This window comes from Syngnathus floridae, chromosome 4, assembly GCF_059516105.1.
Source record: "Syngnathus floridae isolate MCC-2025c chromosome 4, RoL_Sflo_1.0, whole genome shotgun sequence".
Taxonomy (NCBI): Eukaryota; Metazoa; Chordata; class Actinopteri; order Syngnathiformes; family Syngnathidae; genus Syngnathus; species Syngnathus floridae.
In genome coordinates this window covers 18,775,615-18,788,533 of record NC_142416.1, presented here as the reverse complement: position 1 = coordinate 18,788,533, position 12,919 = coordinate 18,775,615, and the positions used below count along the sequence as shown (strand labels likewise).

The following is a 12,919-nucleotide window of genomic DNA, read 5'->3' as shown; positions in this document are numbered from 1 at the left end:
TTTTAAAAAAATGGTCAATTTCATCTACAATTAAAAGAAATCCCTTTTTATCAGGTAAAACAAAAAACCTTGCATAACATTGCAATGATATAACCCCCCAAACTAATTCTACCAGATCATGTGATGTAATGGGATGATGGTAATATTTTTTGCAACTAATCCACACAACAACTGCACACAATTATGCATGCTTTTTAACCACTTGTATTTATTTAAAGAGCAGCAGAAGGGAGTTTGGCATGACAGCAAAACTACTGTTTGCTTGTGCAGGATTAATGGCACATGCAAACCATATTCAAAAGAAATCAATTTAATAAAAAAAACTTTTCAATAAAAATGCACTGCAATTGATGGAACAATGCTCTTCCCCAGACTGTCTCGTCACCCTTGAATAGTATTTATTAATAGATGTTAGATCATATTAAATCTTTTGTCTGATTTTACGCAATCTGCCCACGCACACTGGAGTCGTAAACACAGGAATGTAGGTCGCCTACGTCTGACTTGTTGCTATCCTGCTAGTGGCTGTTCATTCAAGCTTCTAATTAATGATTGGCTCTCTTACCTGTCATTAGCATTCTCAACAACCAATCAGCTTCATTGTTTGAGGGGCGTCGTCGAAGGAAGAGAGGTTTTCAGCTATTTGATTGGTTGGCGGCTCTCTATGGCCTTGTTTAACAACATTGCATCACATAAGCTAGCGGGACCGGAGGGAGTGGTGTCGTTCGCCAGCACGCGTCAACCATTCAATAAGGCAACGAAACAAGCGCCTAAAGGGGAATAAAACAAGACTGCTGTATTAAAAATACGCTTAAGGTAAATTCCTGTAGTGGCATTGTTATTTGTTTTGTCCGGCCAAGAACAAGTCGTCAGAGCTAGCTTGTGGGCTAACTAGTGCTAACGACTAGAAACATGCTAATCACGAAGTAAAATCGAAATATACGGGCTTCCTTCTTAGTTAATTAAATTTTTTACTGCATATATTACGTAACAACTTAAGAGAGCGCACAAGATACGAAAGGCAATACTCTGCTGTCAAACAGCCAGATAATGTTCGCCGAATACTTTGGCTACACCTTTTTTATGATGCACATTTTGAATATACAATACAGCACCATCGTCTTTAAACATTTTGTATTCTTGTGCGTTATCGTAATCTGATATTGGATTATTACAATTGATATGTCAAAACGGGAATGAATAGAAAGGTAAATACTGGACTGCTGACTTGTGGTGTGCCAGCTTTTGGCGCGGGGCGGGGGAGTTCTTTTTGCTCAGTTTAAAGTAATAAAGCGTTACTTTGGCACCATCTTGGAGCATATTTAGATTAAAGCAGTGCTTTGGAGTTATTGTTGATGTTGCATTATAGTCCTGCTGCTAAGGAACCTCGTTGACGTGTTTAGAAGAGCTTCATTACGGAAGGGTTTTGCCGCCATCTTGGGGCCGAGGAATTTTGCTTATAGGCCTTAATAAACCTTTTAGAGGGCGGTACGCCGGTGTCTTATTTTCCATGGAATTTTTACAGGCCTGCCCAAAATCATCAACTTCACATTGACATTGCTCTCTTGCAGAATGCATTTTTCAAATTGTAAAGGTTTCTATTTGGAGAAAATGTCACTCATGATGATAAATACGTGTCGTGCTTAAAAATGCATTTGACTTTATTTTAAACACAAGCCTGACCAAGACTAAACCATTTGTGTAATAAATCTGATAACAGATTAATTTGAACAAGTAATCATGCATATATATAATATTGAGGCAAAAAAAATCACAAATTAATTTTCAGCCCTACTAAGCGAGGAAATAAAAAGTCAAATAATTATCATCTACTGTTTTTGCAGCGTTAGGTGACTGCTTCCTTCGACATCCAGTGCTTCTCTGGTATTCCTGCTATAAGGGTGATGTCAATCGCCTTTTTCGCCCGCCTGGCAAGGTACAGCGGGCCCCATGCAGGACGGAGCGGCCTTCCCCAAATGGCCCTGGCGCCCCTCCCGCTGAAGCAGGACATCAACTTTCACTCCACCATCCAAAAGAGGCAGATCCACACCCCTTCGGAAAAGCGCCGCAGCGGCACGCGCTTTGACCCCGACAGCAGCGGCCGCCCCACCACCTGGGACACGTTCGGCATTTGGGACAATCGCATCGACGAGCCCATTTTGCTGCCGTCCAGCATCCGCTACGGCAAGCCCATTCCAAAGGTCAGCCTCTCCAAAGTAGGCTGCGCCTCGCTCATCGGCCAGCGCAAGGAGAACGAGGACCGCTTCCAGCTCTCCCAAATGACCGACAGCATCATCTACTTTGCCGTCTTTGATGGCCACGGCGGGCCGGAAGCGGCCGACTTCTGTCACAAATACATGGAGACTTTTATCAAGTAAGAATGTGCTACGGAAAGCCAATCAGCTGTCAGGGGGTCCGTCGGCGAACATCATGTCAGTAGTTTCACAATTTTGCGTGAAAGGGAATGGCAGGAAGTCAGGACACGAGTGTGAAGAATGACTCCGTTCAGTTCTCCCACCTCTCCGTGAAAGCGACCATTGTGCCGCTGCTTGTTTACACTTTTGCACACAGCAGTGGCTCACATTTGAAGAAATGTATTTTAAGCGTTCTGTTCACAAACAAGTCATCTTTGTGCTCTTACGTTTGTTTTTTGTTGTTTTAGGGATTTTGTGGCGGACGAAGACAATCTGGAGCTGGTTTTAACGCGAGCCTTCCTGGAAGTAGACAAAGCTTTGGCCGAGCATTTGCAGCACTCCTCAGATGGTAGGTTGACGATAAATATTATTCGTCTTTGTACGCTATGATACGATTTGGGGGGCTTAGAACATGGAGGTCTGTCATTTTAAGAAAAGAGCAACTCATTTTTAGAGTTAGTTCAAAGTAGAAAGAGGTAGAAAACTTATCTTGTCCTACCGGTTGGACTAGAACCCATTTTTATTTAATTTAGATGCAGCAGATTTGAATATGATTATTATTCAAGACGTTATTAATTTTGTAATGTTCAGACTGCACAATGTTACAACCTCATTTTAATGACCACTTAAACCTTTTTTTTTTTTTTTTTTTTGAGGATGTACTTGGTGTCAAAAAAAAAAAAGTCTACAAAATGGAATGCATGCAAATGATGACTTTTCCTTCAAATGCAATATTTAAACATAACCCAACTGTGTTTGTTCAGGCTAATGTTAACATGAGTTGACGTGGCACCCCCGGGGGGGCCGCGCTGTGTGAAATGTCCCAATATGCCTGTGTGTGTGTGTGCATGTTATCTACGACAGCTGCGGACCCAGCTCAGAGCTGGAGGCCCTTGGCACCAATGTGGATGACGAGGGGCTAGATATTGAAGGAGAGAGTCCAGCGGGTCCTAAATCCTGGACTTCTGGAAGGTTCCCTATCTTTCTCTCACTCCCCGCTCTCTCTCTCTCCATCTCCCTACCTCTCTCAGTCTCTCTCTCTCTATCCATCTCGAGGCTCTCCAGCTCTCTTCCTCTTAACGAGTGTTTGCGAGCGCTTCTTGTGAGAGCGCGCGTCAGTTTGAGAACGTCTGTTGTCACCCTCTGCCAGAACTGCTCAAGCCGACGCAGCATGTCTAAATGTGCGCAATTGCTCTCGGAGCTTTGCTCTTAGCTAACCCGGCTCGTCTACGACGGAATAACTCGTTTAGCGACATATTTTTACGTTCAAAACAAAAGATCCAGCCATGTGTCCGACAACATGTCTACAAGGTAACGTTGATGTAAGCTAATTGAATGTAGCTCACCATCGCTAGTTAGCGGTCAAGATTGAACACATGCCCTGACAATCGCATTATTGGATAAACGCTAAGAAAGTAGTAAGCACATTTATGCCGAAGCTGCCAATTGGGTTAGCCAGCTAATAGGCAGCGAGCGCTACGCTATTCATTCAACGACACTCACCGAGACAGGCTCCGCCTTATAAATCAATACACACTCAAAAAAAAAAAGATAAATACTACAATAGAACATTTCCCGCCGAGGCAGAGCTAGGAAGTTGCTATTGTGATCCAAGGACCCAACTCGTTTTAAATTTGCTTGATGCAGCTCATATAAAAAGTCTGCACACCCCTATTGAAATACTGTTTAAAAAAAAAGATCGATATAAATATTTCAACGAAATGTGTTAATGGCTAATTCGGTTTGAGAAAATTCAAATGATAATTTTTTTGCTGCTGGTATATAATATATAAAAAAAAAAAAGTCAACATCAGAATGCATTTGTATGAGTTGACTGTGTGTGATTGTGTGTTTATCAAAGCAATGCAAAGTGCTGTTTGAGATGTACGTTTAACCCGAACACACTCAACTGTTCAAAGTGCATGAGAAACAGTCCCTCCATTGTATTATCTCCTACATGACCTCCTCACCCACCCACCCCCCTCTCTTCATGTCTGCGTGTGCTCGAGATCTGTCCTGTAGTTAGTTACCTGTGCACCACCTGCCGAGCGTCGACTTGCCTCTCTCACGCTCGCCCTCCTCCGTCATGTCTCTGTAGCACCCGGCGCGAATGCGGGGACCACCGCCACGGTGGCGCTGCTGAGGGACGGCATTGAGCTGGTGGTGGCCAGCGTGGGCGACAGCCGCGCCATGCTGTGCCGCAAGGGCAAGGCGCTCAAGCTCACCGTCGACCACACGCCCGAGAGGAAGGACGAGAAAGAGAGGTAAGTGTAAAAACGTTTGGAAAAACGACCTTTGCTAAGAACGCCCGTCCGTGCGCCCGCTTAGGATCAAGAGGAGCGGCGGCTTCATCACCTGGAACAGTTTGGGCCAGTCCAACGTCAACGGCAGGCTGGCCATGACGCGGAGCATCGGCGACTTTGACTTGAAGGGCATGGGGGTCATTGCCGAGCCGGAGACCAAGAGGATTGTGGTACGTCTGGGTCATTTCTGTATAATTGAAAAGCTTCACTGCTGCAGTACCAGAAAGACACCTCTAGGTGGTGACAAGCTTACATAAACACAATTGATGCCCCCCTCCTCCTCTCTTAGCTGAGCCCCGTGCACGATTCCTTCCTGGCACTGACCACCGACGGCATCAACTTCATCATGAACAGCCAGGAAATCTGCAACGTCATCAACCAGTGTCACGACCCTAAAGAGGCGGCACAGCGCATCTCTGAGCAGGTACGAGCGGACATTCTTACTACGATTAATCGGTTAAAATTTGATTTCGCATTAAGCCATTATCCCGCTCAGGGTTGAAAATTTGCGATTTGTCAAAATGAATCGAATCCACATTCACGTCAAGGTTGGTTCAAAGTTGGTAACAAACGTTCGCAGGCTCTGCAGTACGGCTCGGAGGACAACAGCACCATCGTGGTGGTGCCCTTCGGCGCCTGGGGCAAGCACACCAACTCGGACACGAGCTTCTCCTTCAGCCGAAGCTTCGTGTCGAGCGGGCGCTGGGCGTAGTGACGGCGGGGTGGGGAAAGGGGGCGCGCTTTGCGGACCCTCCCAGCAAGTGCAATAGTCGACAACGGTTCTTTGTTAGGAAAAAAAAAAAATCTGATGTGTGAGACAACTGCTGTGTGAGCTCCATTCAACAAAATGGCACTGAAAGTCTCAGAATTGAACATTTAAAAGAGTTGTTGTGACTGAGCAGACAAATAGTAACAAACTTTTATTTTTTTTTTCTTCATCAAATTTAGAGTTCGTCACTGGACAGCAAGGATGTTTTTGTTTCCGTCCTGACTGCTCAGTAAAATCCAAAATTACAATCAAATACATTATTTATTGCATCTATAAGTACAGTTATATGCATAAATTTGTGTTTTTGTTTAGCACAGCGAGTAGTAGTACTTATCAAAATGTTGCGAGAAGACATTATGAGGAAAAAAGCTATATTTTATGGGAAATAAAGTTGTAAAAGAAGAAAGCGGTTGGGATTTTACAGAAAATGTCATATCACAAAAAAGTTGTTTTTATGAGAGAAAGTAACATTTTGGACGAACCTTTTTCATTTTATGACAAAAAGTCCTTATATCATAAATACTGAGGAAAAAATATCAACATATGTAATTTTGTCAGAAATAAATTGTAAATTAATAGAAAAAAGTTAGAGAGAGAAAATAAAATCTACCCACCAAAGTCAGCTACACAAGAAAATTAAGGGTGAGTGTATATTTTTTTTTATAAATTGTCCAGACAGCTTCAAAATAATTGTTTTTATGTTAACTTGACCCTGCAATGGATTGTTCTAAGTGGGAGGTGTTGCGTTGCGGGCCACGTGATGGGGTCGGATCTTACAGGTTCTTCTGTTGCTCTTGGCAACATTTACTTTTGCACTTGCAGAAAAATCAACTTGGATAAGTTTCATTTTGAAATGAGTCAACCTAGTCCGTTTTTCAGACTGTTAATACACGACGATGTGTCGTTAAATACACACTTAGCAGCTCTGCTGTACATAACTTGTGGAACTAAAGCAAGGGTGGGCAACCTTTTTCTTTTTTTTTTTTCCTCTCTCAGGGGTTGTGTACATTTTTAACTAATCGGCTCAGCGTATGGATTTTTGGCCGCTCAAACTCGCATTCAGTTTTAATCATACCAATCTGAATGCTGCAAAAAGAATGCTGATTTCTTATTCGGTCATGGGTTAAAATATTTTAGTAGAGCACGGCCGGTAAGCTAGCTAGCTTCCAAACGAATTTGTTGGCTCGTATCTTGAATAACTTGTATATGGTCACGAGCACTGTACATGGCCGAGATTGCCCCCCTTGCACTTCTTAAAGTATCATTACCAAAAATAACTTGTAAAGGAACCATTTGCACAGTCTAGCGGGTCGGAGATGTGAATGAACAGCATATTTTTTTTGCCAGAATGTTCTTCGGGTCCGCCCCAACAAGTGAAGCTGACATTTATGAACAGTTATTTTCTGTAATCACAATCAAATTTTACACCGAGATGAATGAGGGTGGCACTGAAATGAATCCAGACAGGTTACGTTGTGTGAATAGCAGCTATTTATGCAAAAAGCATTTAAATGTGTGCATAACGAACCTCCGGTTGTAATTTATCAGCGTCTGTCAATCCATGTTTGTAAATATTTGTTCACCATGGACGCAAGGCCATTCATCTGTTAATTGTTTCTCTTCGTTGCCTTTTTATGTAATCGTTGTTACATGTGGAATGTATACTTGGGACGTACTGTACAGAGTGGACATGTTTTGTGTTACACACCAATGATTTGTAACTTCATTAAATCTGTGCTTCTGGATATGCTTCAAACAAAATTATTTTTTTAACTTTTAATTAATTAATAATCAATTAATTTAATGTGGTGGTAGTAGTAATGTTCACTTTTGAGAAAAAAATCCTCTGTTGTGATAAAGTAAAATTACATTGTCAATATATATTTTCTCCTATGTTTGCTATCCAATAAAAAAAATAGTTTTATATGCCTCCCCAAAATAAATCTTAGATTATTTAAATCTGAAATGTTACTATTAATGAACATAAGAGTTAGTTGTAAATACTAAGGCCTTTTCTTTGTAAAAAAAAAATATATATTTTTTTAGTTCATAGTGTAAAATATTTTTTTCTCTCCTTTCAATTTGAAATTACTACAAGAATGTACAGCACAAAATTAAGAGATCAATATAAAAAATGAAACATGATGAAAGTTGTCATAAAAATGGATTAGTGAGTGTGTTTGGTGAGCGAAGGGTTAAAGCAGCACGCTGTGACGCTGACCTTTGACTCGGAGCTCTCGAGATGCTCGTCAGTCTCCCTCGCCACCTCCTGACCAGTGCAGCGACGCTCACTTGCTTGCAAGGCCTCCCAGGTGAGTTTCTCTTTTGCTTTCATATTTAATAAGCACATCGGATAACTTCGGACAAAATTCAAATCCAAATTTGGTAGTCACCTGAGATTTTTCCTCCGAGCGGACATTTTGTGCTTATTTTTCGCCGTTTTCAGCCATCAACCGAAAAATATTTTAAAAGTATTTGCCATGACAGGATACAAGATGGAGCGAGGTTGTCACATCAACGTAGCGATGGTGGACGACGTCGGCGTCAACGGCCTGATGGGTTCAAGGGTCGCCACGGTTACGGAGCCGCCGGCCAAGCAGCTCTGCGGCTCCACCGTCAGCTTTCACGAGGTGGGCTACAAGGTTCACGAGAAAAACGGCTTCTTCTGGAAAAACACCTCAAGTACTCGCCAAATACTGCTGGACCTCAAGTGAGTCTTTTTTTGTTGTTTCTTTCCGCCTTTTATAATAATTAATCGACATTTTTTATTTTAGTTCCTTCTTAACTGTAAATTATTTCCAACCTCCATTCATCCCTCATAACTTAACCGCAGTCAACGTGACTTTTTGTGACAATATTTTTAATCAACAGTTTGTGTGAAAGGTCCCACTTTACATTATTTTCACGTGTAGTGTTTCCCATGCAAGAATGAATTATTCCTTGCGTTAATCATATGATATTTGGCAAGGTTCCCCACTTTTAATCTCTCAGCATTGTCGCCGTCTGCCAAGGGAACGCATTAAAACGACGTCACGTGACCCATGGCCAGGCTTGTGGTCAATCTTTTAATTCCATTTTATAAGGCTGTGTGTGTGGGGGGGGGAACTGGCTGAAGCCTTTGGCGACTCAGACAGTTTAATGAGATTCAATATAAGAACTGTATAAAAAAAAAATAATAATTTCCTTTAATCCTGTTTTTGGATCAATATTTTTGCCTTGTTTTGGTTTCAGTGGTATCATGAGGCCTGGCCTGAACGCAATTCTCGGCCCCACCGGAAGTGGAAAGTCATCGTGAGTCTAACTGAATTTGTCAAAATAAAAACATCTACGTAAATATTGATGATATTTTTCATGTAAACAGTTTTTTGGATATTCTCGCTGCGAGGAAAGATCCTTCTGGCCTTTCGGGGGAAGTTTTAATCGATGGAGCGCCGCAACCACCTGACTTCAAATGTCTCTCTGGCTACGTCGTCCAGGTACCTTTTAAATCAATTTAATATTTACAAAACAAAGCATGCTAACACGTTAGCATTAGTCCCGTGAATGTCATTAGCTATAATCTGGTCTAAATAACATTGTTAATATTAATGGGCAAACAATTACGGACAGTTTCCAGAAATTGTTGTATGGCTCTGACTTTAGTTTCTTTCTCTGTACCAGGACGACGTAGTCATGGGAACGCTAACAGTGAGAGAGAATCTCCGTTTCTCAGCAGCGTTGCGTCTACCCGCCCGCGTGTCAGAGCGCGAAAAAGAGGCCCGCGTCAATCACCTCGTCACGGAACTCGGCCTCGCCAAGGTGGCCGACTGCAAGGTGAACTTTAGAGAAGATCCGTTGCAAATGTCTCCTTGTCGAAAATGTTCCTACGGCGTTCTTCCCAGGTGGGCACTCAGATGACTCGTGGCATCTCAGGAGGTGAGAGGAAGCGGACCAACATTGGGATGGAGCTGATCATCGACCCTCCTGTGCTCTTTTTGGACGAGCCCACCACGGGCCTGGACGCCAGCACAGCTAACTCTGTCCTGCTATTGCTACGAAGGTAGCGACTCAAATCATGCTCTTCTATCCATCTATCTAATCTCTCTGATTAAAAATGTTTCTCCTCCAGGATGGCTAATCAAGGGAGAACCATCATCATGTCCATCCACCAGCCTCGCTACTCCATCTACAGACTCTTTGACTCGCTCACTCTGTTGGTTGGAGGCAAGATGGTGTACCACGGACCAGCGGCAAACACATTGGACTACTTTGCAAACATTGGTGATCACTTTGCCCAGTGTTTTTTCTTTTTAATCAATGTGACTTCCCCAGGGGTCAATCTTAGGTCCCCTATTGTTTGTATATGTTTCCATTAAGCCAGTTAATGCTCAGCTATGACTCAGATCTACTACTGTTGTCTTTCAGGATATTCCTGTGAGCCCCACAACAACCCAGCTGACTTTTTTCTGGACGTGATCAATGGAGACTTCACTGTCACCAGCATGTCCAAAGTCAGTCTTTCTGAAGGTAATGCCGTGTTTACAATTCCATATCTACATTGTAGTGTGCCACCGGGCATTTTTTTTTAGCTTTAATTTAATTTTATTTTATTTTACATTTGTCTCCTGGGTTAGAGTTGAACTTGGAGGTGAGCAGCTCCAGGGCGAGCATGGAGGAGCGGCTGGTGGAGGAGTACAAGAAGAGCAGCTATTGCAGCGACTCGCTAGTCCAGCTGCAACGCATCACTCAAGACAAGCGACACTCGGCGCCGCCCGCCTCCCGCACCGTCACCTATATCACCTCATTTGGCCACCAGATGCGTTGGGTACTCCACAGAACCTTCCAGAACCTCCTGCTGAACCCACAAACGTCTGTGGCACAGGTACATAAGCTTTGGAGTCTTCAACAAACGCAAATGTAAACCTTAGATATGATTAAAATTCTGATCGAAAGGATTTTCGTCGGACAATTCGGAATCTTGATCCCACCAAACGTTTGTGTTTTTGCAAACTTCAAAGATGATTTTATCTTGGATGAACAGCCTTTGGTGGGATCAACCTGACTTTTCAAAGCCTTGAGAAGTCTCCTCACTTTAAGAATTATTAACAGCCAATTGGGCCCAGATAAGACCGCATAATCCCTGCAAGTGGGGATCTGGACGGCGTGGGCGCCCTAATCGGCTTTAGTGACTGCCGTGACCCGACTCTTGCCTCCTTTGGGCTCGATATCATATCTGGCCTAAGCCCCCTCGTTGAACCCAAACCGGCATTAACCCCGCCCCGTGCGGCCGTGGTTACGGGCGACGCATCACATGACGTTGTCACGGTTCATCACGCCGGTGTCATGAGCTGATCCTTTCATCCTGGGAACTGCTTAGTTCTGTCTTAATGTGTCAATTGTTGGGATTAAAACTTTTCCCTTTTCTCACTCTCTGCTGTCACCCCCCCCCCTCCATCCCTCCCGCCTGGAAATTCTAAGTGTCAAGTTTCAAACAAGATTGTTGCATTTTGTTTCCATCCTGTCTTGAACATGTGAGCAGGTAGGCGTGCATATATTCCTGGCTCTCGTTGTGGGAGCCATTTTCTTCAGAGTCAAAGACGATCAGAGTGGCATCCAGAACAGGTGAGAGGAACACAAAAAAAATCTCCATTTTGGAAGAATTGAGTAAAATGAAAAATTGTCGCACGTTCAAAATCAACTATTTAGTGGCAGAAAAGCAACTATACGTCCCTGTACTGTAATGCCCAAAAAGAAAATTGCATTCATTCCTATGGGGACTTACTAATCCTCTTAATGTTGGCACAAGCTGGTACTCACAAGGTCAGCAAAGCCCAAACGGTCTCCAGACCCAGCAGAAGGTCATTGCATTCACACTACTTAAGCGGCGTCCCTTAAGGACGCCCGTAAAGGGTCACGGAGTGGAAAGCAGGCCTCACCTCTGTCTTCTGCTTCCTCCAGGATGGGGGCGCTCTTCTTCATCACGACCAACCAGTGTTTCAGCACAGTGTCGGCGGCCGAGCTCTTCATCGCTGAGCGGAAGCTCTTCACGTACGTTGTTGTTTCAAGTTAGCAATAATGAACGCCATGTTAAAAAAAAATTGTAATTCCCTGTAGTGATAGTTTAATATCCAAAAATGTTCATTTGGAAAAAATCACCAATATTTAAGTCTCATCCACAAACTTAAAATTTACATAGTCAAAAAAAACTTTCATTTTTATGAGTTCCATCATCTTTACAGCCAACAGTTGTAATTTTGTTTAAAAGAAAAATGTATGGATGGAAAGTTTGACATTATGTGACTTGTTGTTGCCGCAGGCACGAGTACATCAGCGGCTACTACAGAGTATCCGTCTATTTCCTGTCTAAGGTGTTGTCCGACATGGTCCTGCGCACCGTCACCTCCGTCATCTTCAGCTGCGGTGTATACTTTATGATCGGTATGGACAATTTTGCCCCTCTTATTTTATTTCATTTGATTTTATTTATGTTTGTCTCTTCCCATCACGCTCGATATGGTCTTCAGGGTTGAAATGCACCTTGTCCGCATTCTCTGTGTTCACGCTAACGGTGACGTTGGTGGCGTACACGGCCACCGCCATGACCATGGCAATCTCGGCAGACCAGACGGTGGTTGCGCTCGCCAACATCTTCATGACCATCACCTTTGTCTTCATGATGGTGAGGGAACATCTCTGTATTATACCACAATGTATCCCATGCCGGACGTACGTTTTGTAGATCTTCTCGGGTCTTCTGGTGAACCTTCCGAGCGTCATGGACTGGCTGGCGTGGCTCAAGTATTTCAGTATTCCCCGCTACGGCCTTGCGGTAAGTCCAACTTAATGGAACACTTAAATCGTTTGTCGCTCACTTTGGACTTTCGGATCTTCAGGCTCTGAAGATCAACGAGTTTGTGGGGTTAAAATTCTGCCAGAATACCAACATGGCCGCCGTTGTATCCAGTTGCAACTGCAGCGTGGCAACCAAGGTTGGACATACGTGAGTAGATAAACTCCACAATCTCCAGTTGTCATAAAACAATGTAAACGTTTGTGGTTTTGGTCCAGATGTACGGGGGAGCAGTACTTGGACTATTTGGGGAGCCAGTACGACACGTGGGGCTTGTGGCAGAACCACGTAGCATTAGCCGTCATGCTAGTGGCCTTCCTTCTCATTTCATACCTGAAACTTCGCTACATGAAGAAGTTCACCTAAAAAGGTAGCTCACATTGTACATTGTTTATTTATAAATATTTACCTTTGATCCATTATTTTAAAAGTAGATGTGCTTTTTATTGTACTTGGCACTCAGATCACTTGATTTGTTTTATTTACTTCAGTAAACATTTAAAACTGTACTGGCATTGTTTTTATGTTATTATTTCAAACAATTTGTACCACTGCATTCGCATATAAATGTCATGGTAAAAGCACTAAGTGATTTGTTTTTACT

General features: G+C 43.1%; 2 protein-coding genes across 2 annotated transcripts; both read left to right on the top strand.

Moving 5' to 3' along the window:
* Positions 1–663: 663 nt before the first annotated feature.
* ppm1kb (protein phosphatase, Mg2+/Mn2+ dependent 1Kb) lies at positions 664–7,231 on the top strand. The gene is made up of 7 exons (XM_088373778.1): positions 664–816; positions 1,845–2,374; positions 2,663–2,763; positions 4,513–4,678; positions 4,743–4,887; positions 5,007–5,141; positions 5,298–7,231. Exons 2-7 carry the CDS (start codon positions 1,905–1,907, stop codon positions 5,427–5,429), a joined length of 1,149 nt encoding a protein of 382 aa, XP_088229904.1. The 5' UTR covers positions 664–816; positions 1,845–1,904; the 3' UTR covers positions 5,430–7,231.
* Positions 7,232–7,533: 302 nt separating this feature from the next.
* abcg2d (ATP binding cassette subfamily G member 2 (JR blood group)) lies at positions 7,534–12,899 on the top strand. Its single transcript, XM_088373771.1, has 16 exons — positions 7,534–7,798; positions 7,974–8,196; positions 8,718–8,777; positions 8,848–8,962; positions 9,147–9,299; positions 9,368–9,525; positions 9,595–9,746; positions 9,891–9,992; positions 10,100–10,347; positions 11,005–11,087; positions 11,424–11,513; positions 11,782–11,903; positions 11,990–12,144; positions 12,205–12,294; positions 12,359–12,465; positions 12,534–12,899. The coding sequence occupies exons 1-16, from the start codon at positions 7,729–7,731 to the stop codon at positions 12,679–12,681; spliced, it is 2,076 nt and encodes a 691-aa protein (XP_088229897.1). The 5' UTR covers positions 7,534–7,728; the 3' UTR covers positions 12,682–12,899.
* The last annotated feature ends 20 nt before the right edge of the window (positions 12,900–12,919 follow it).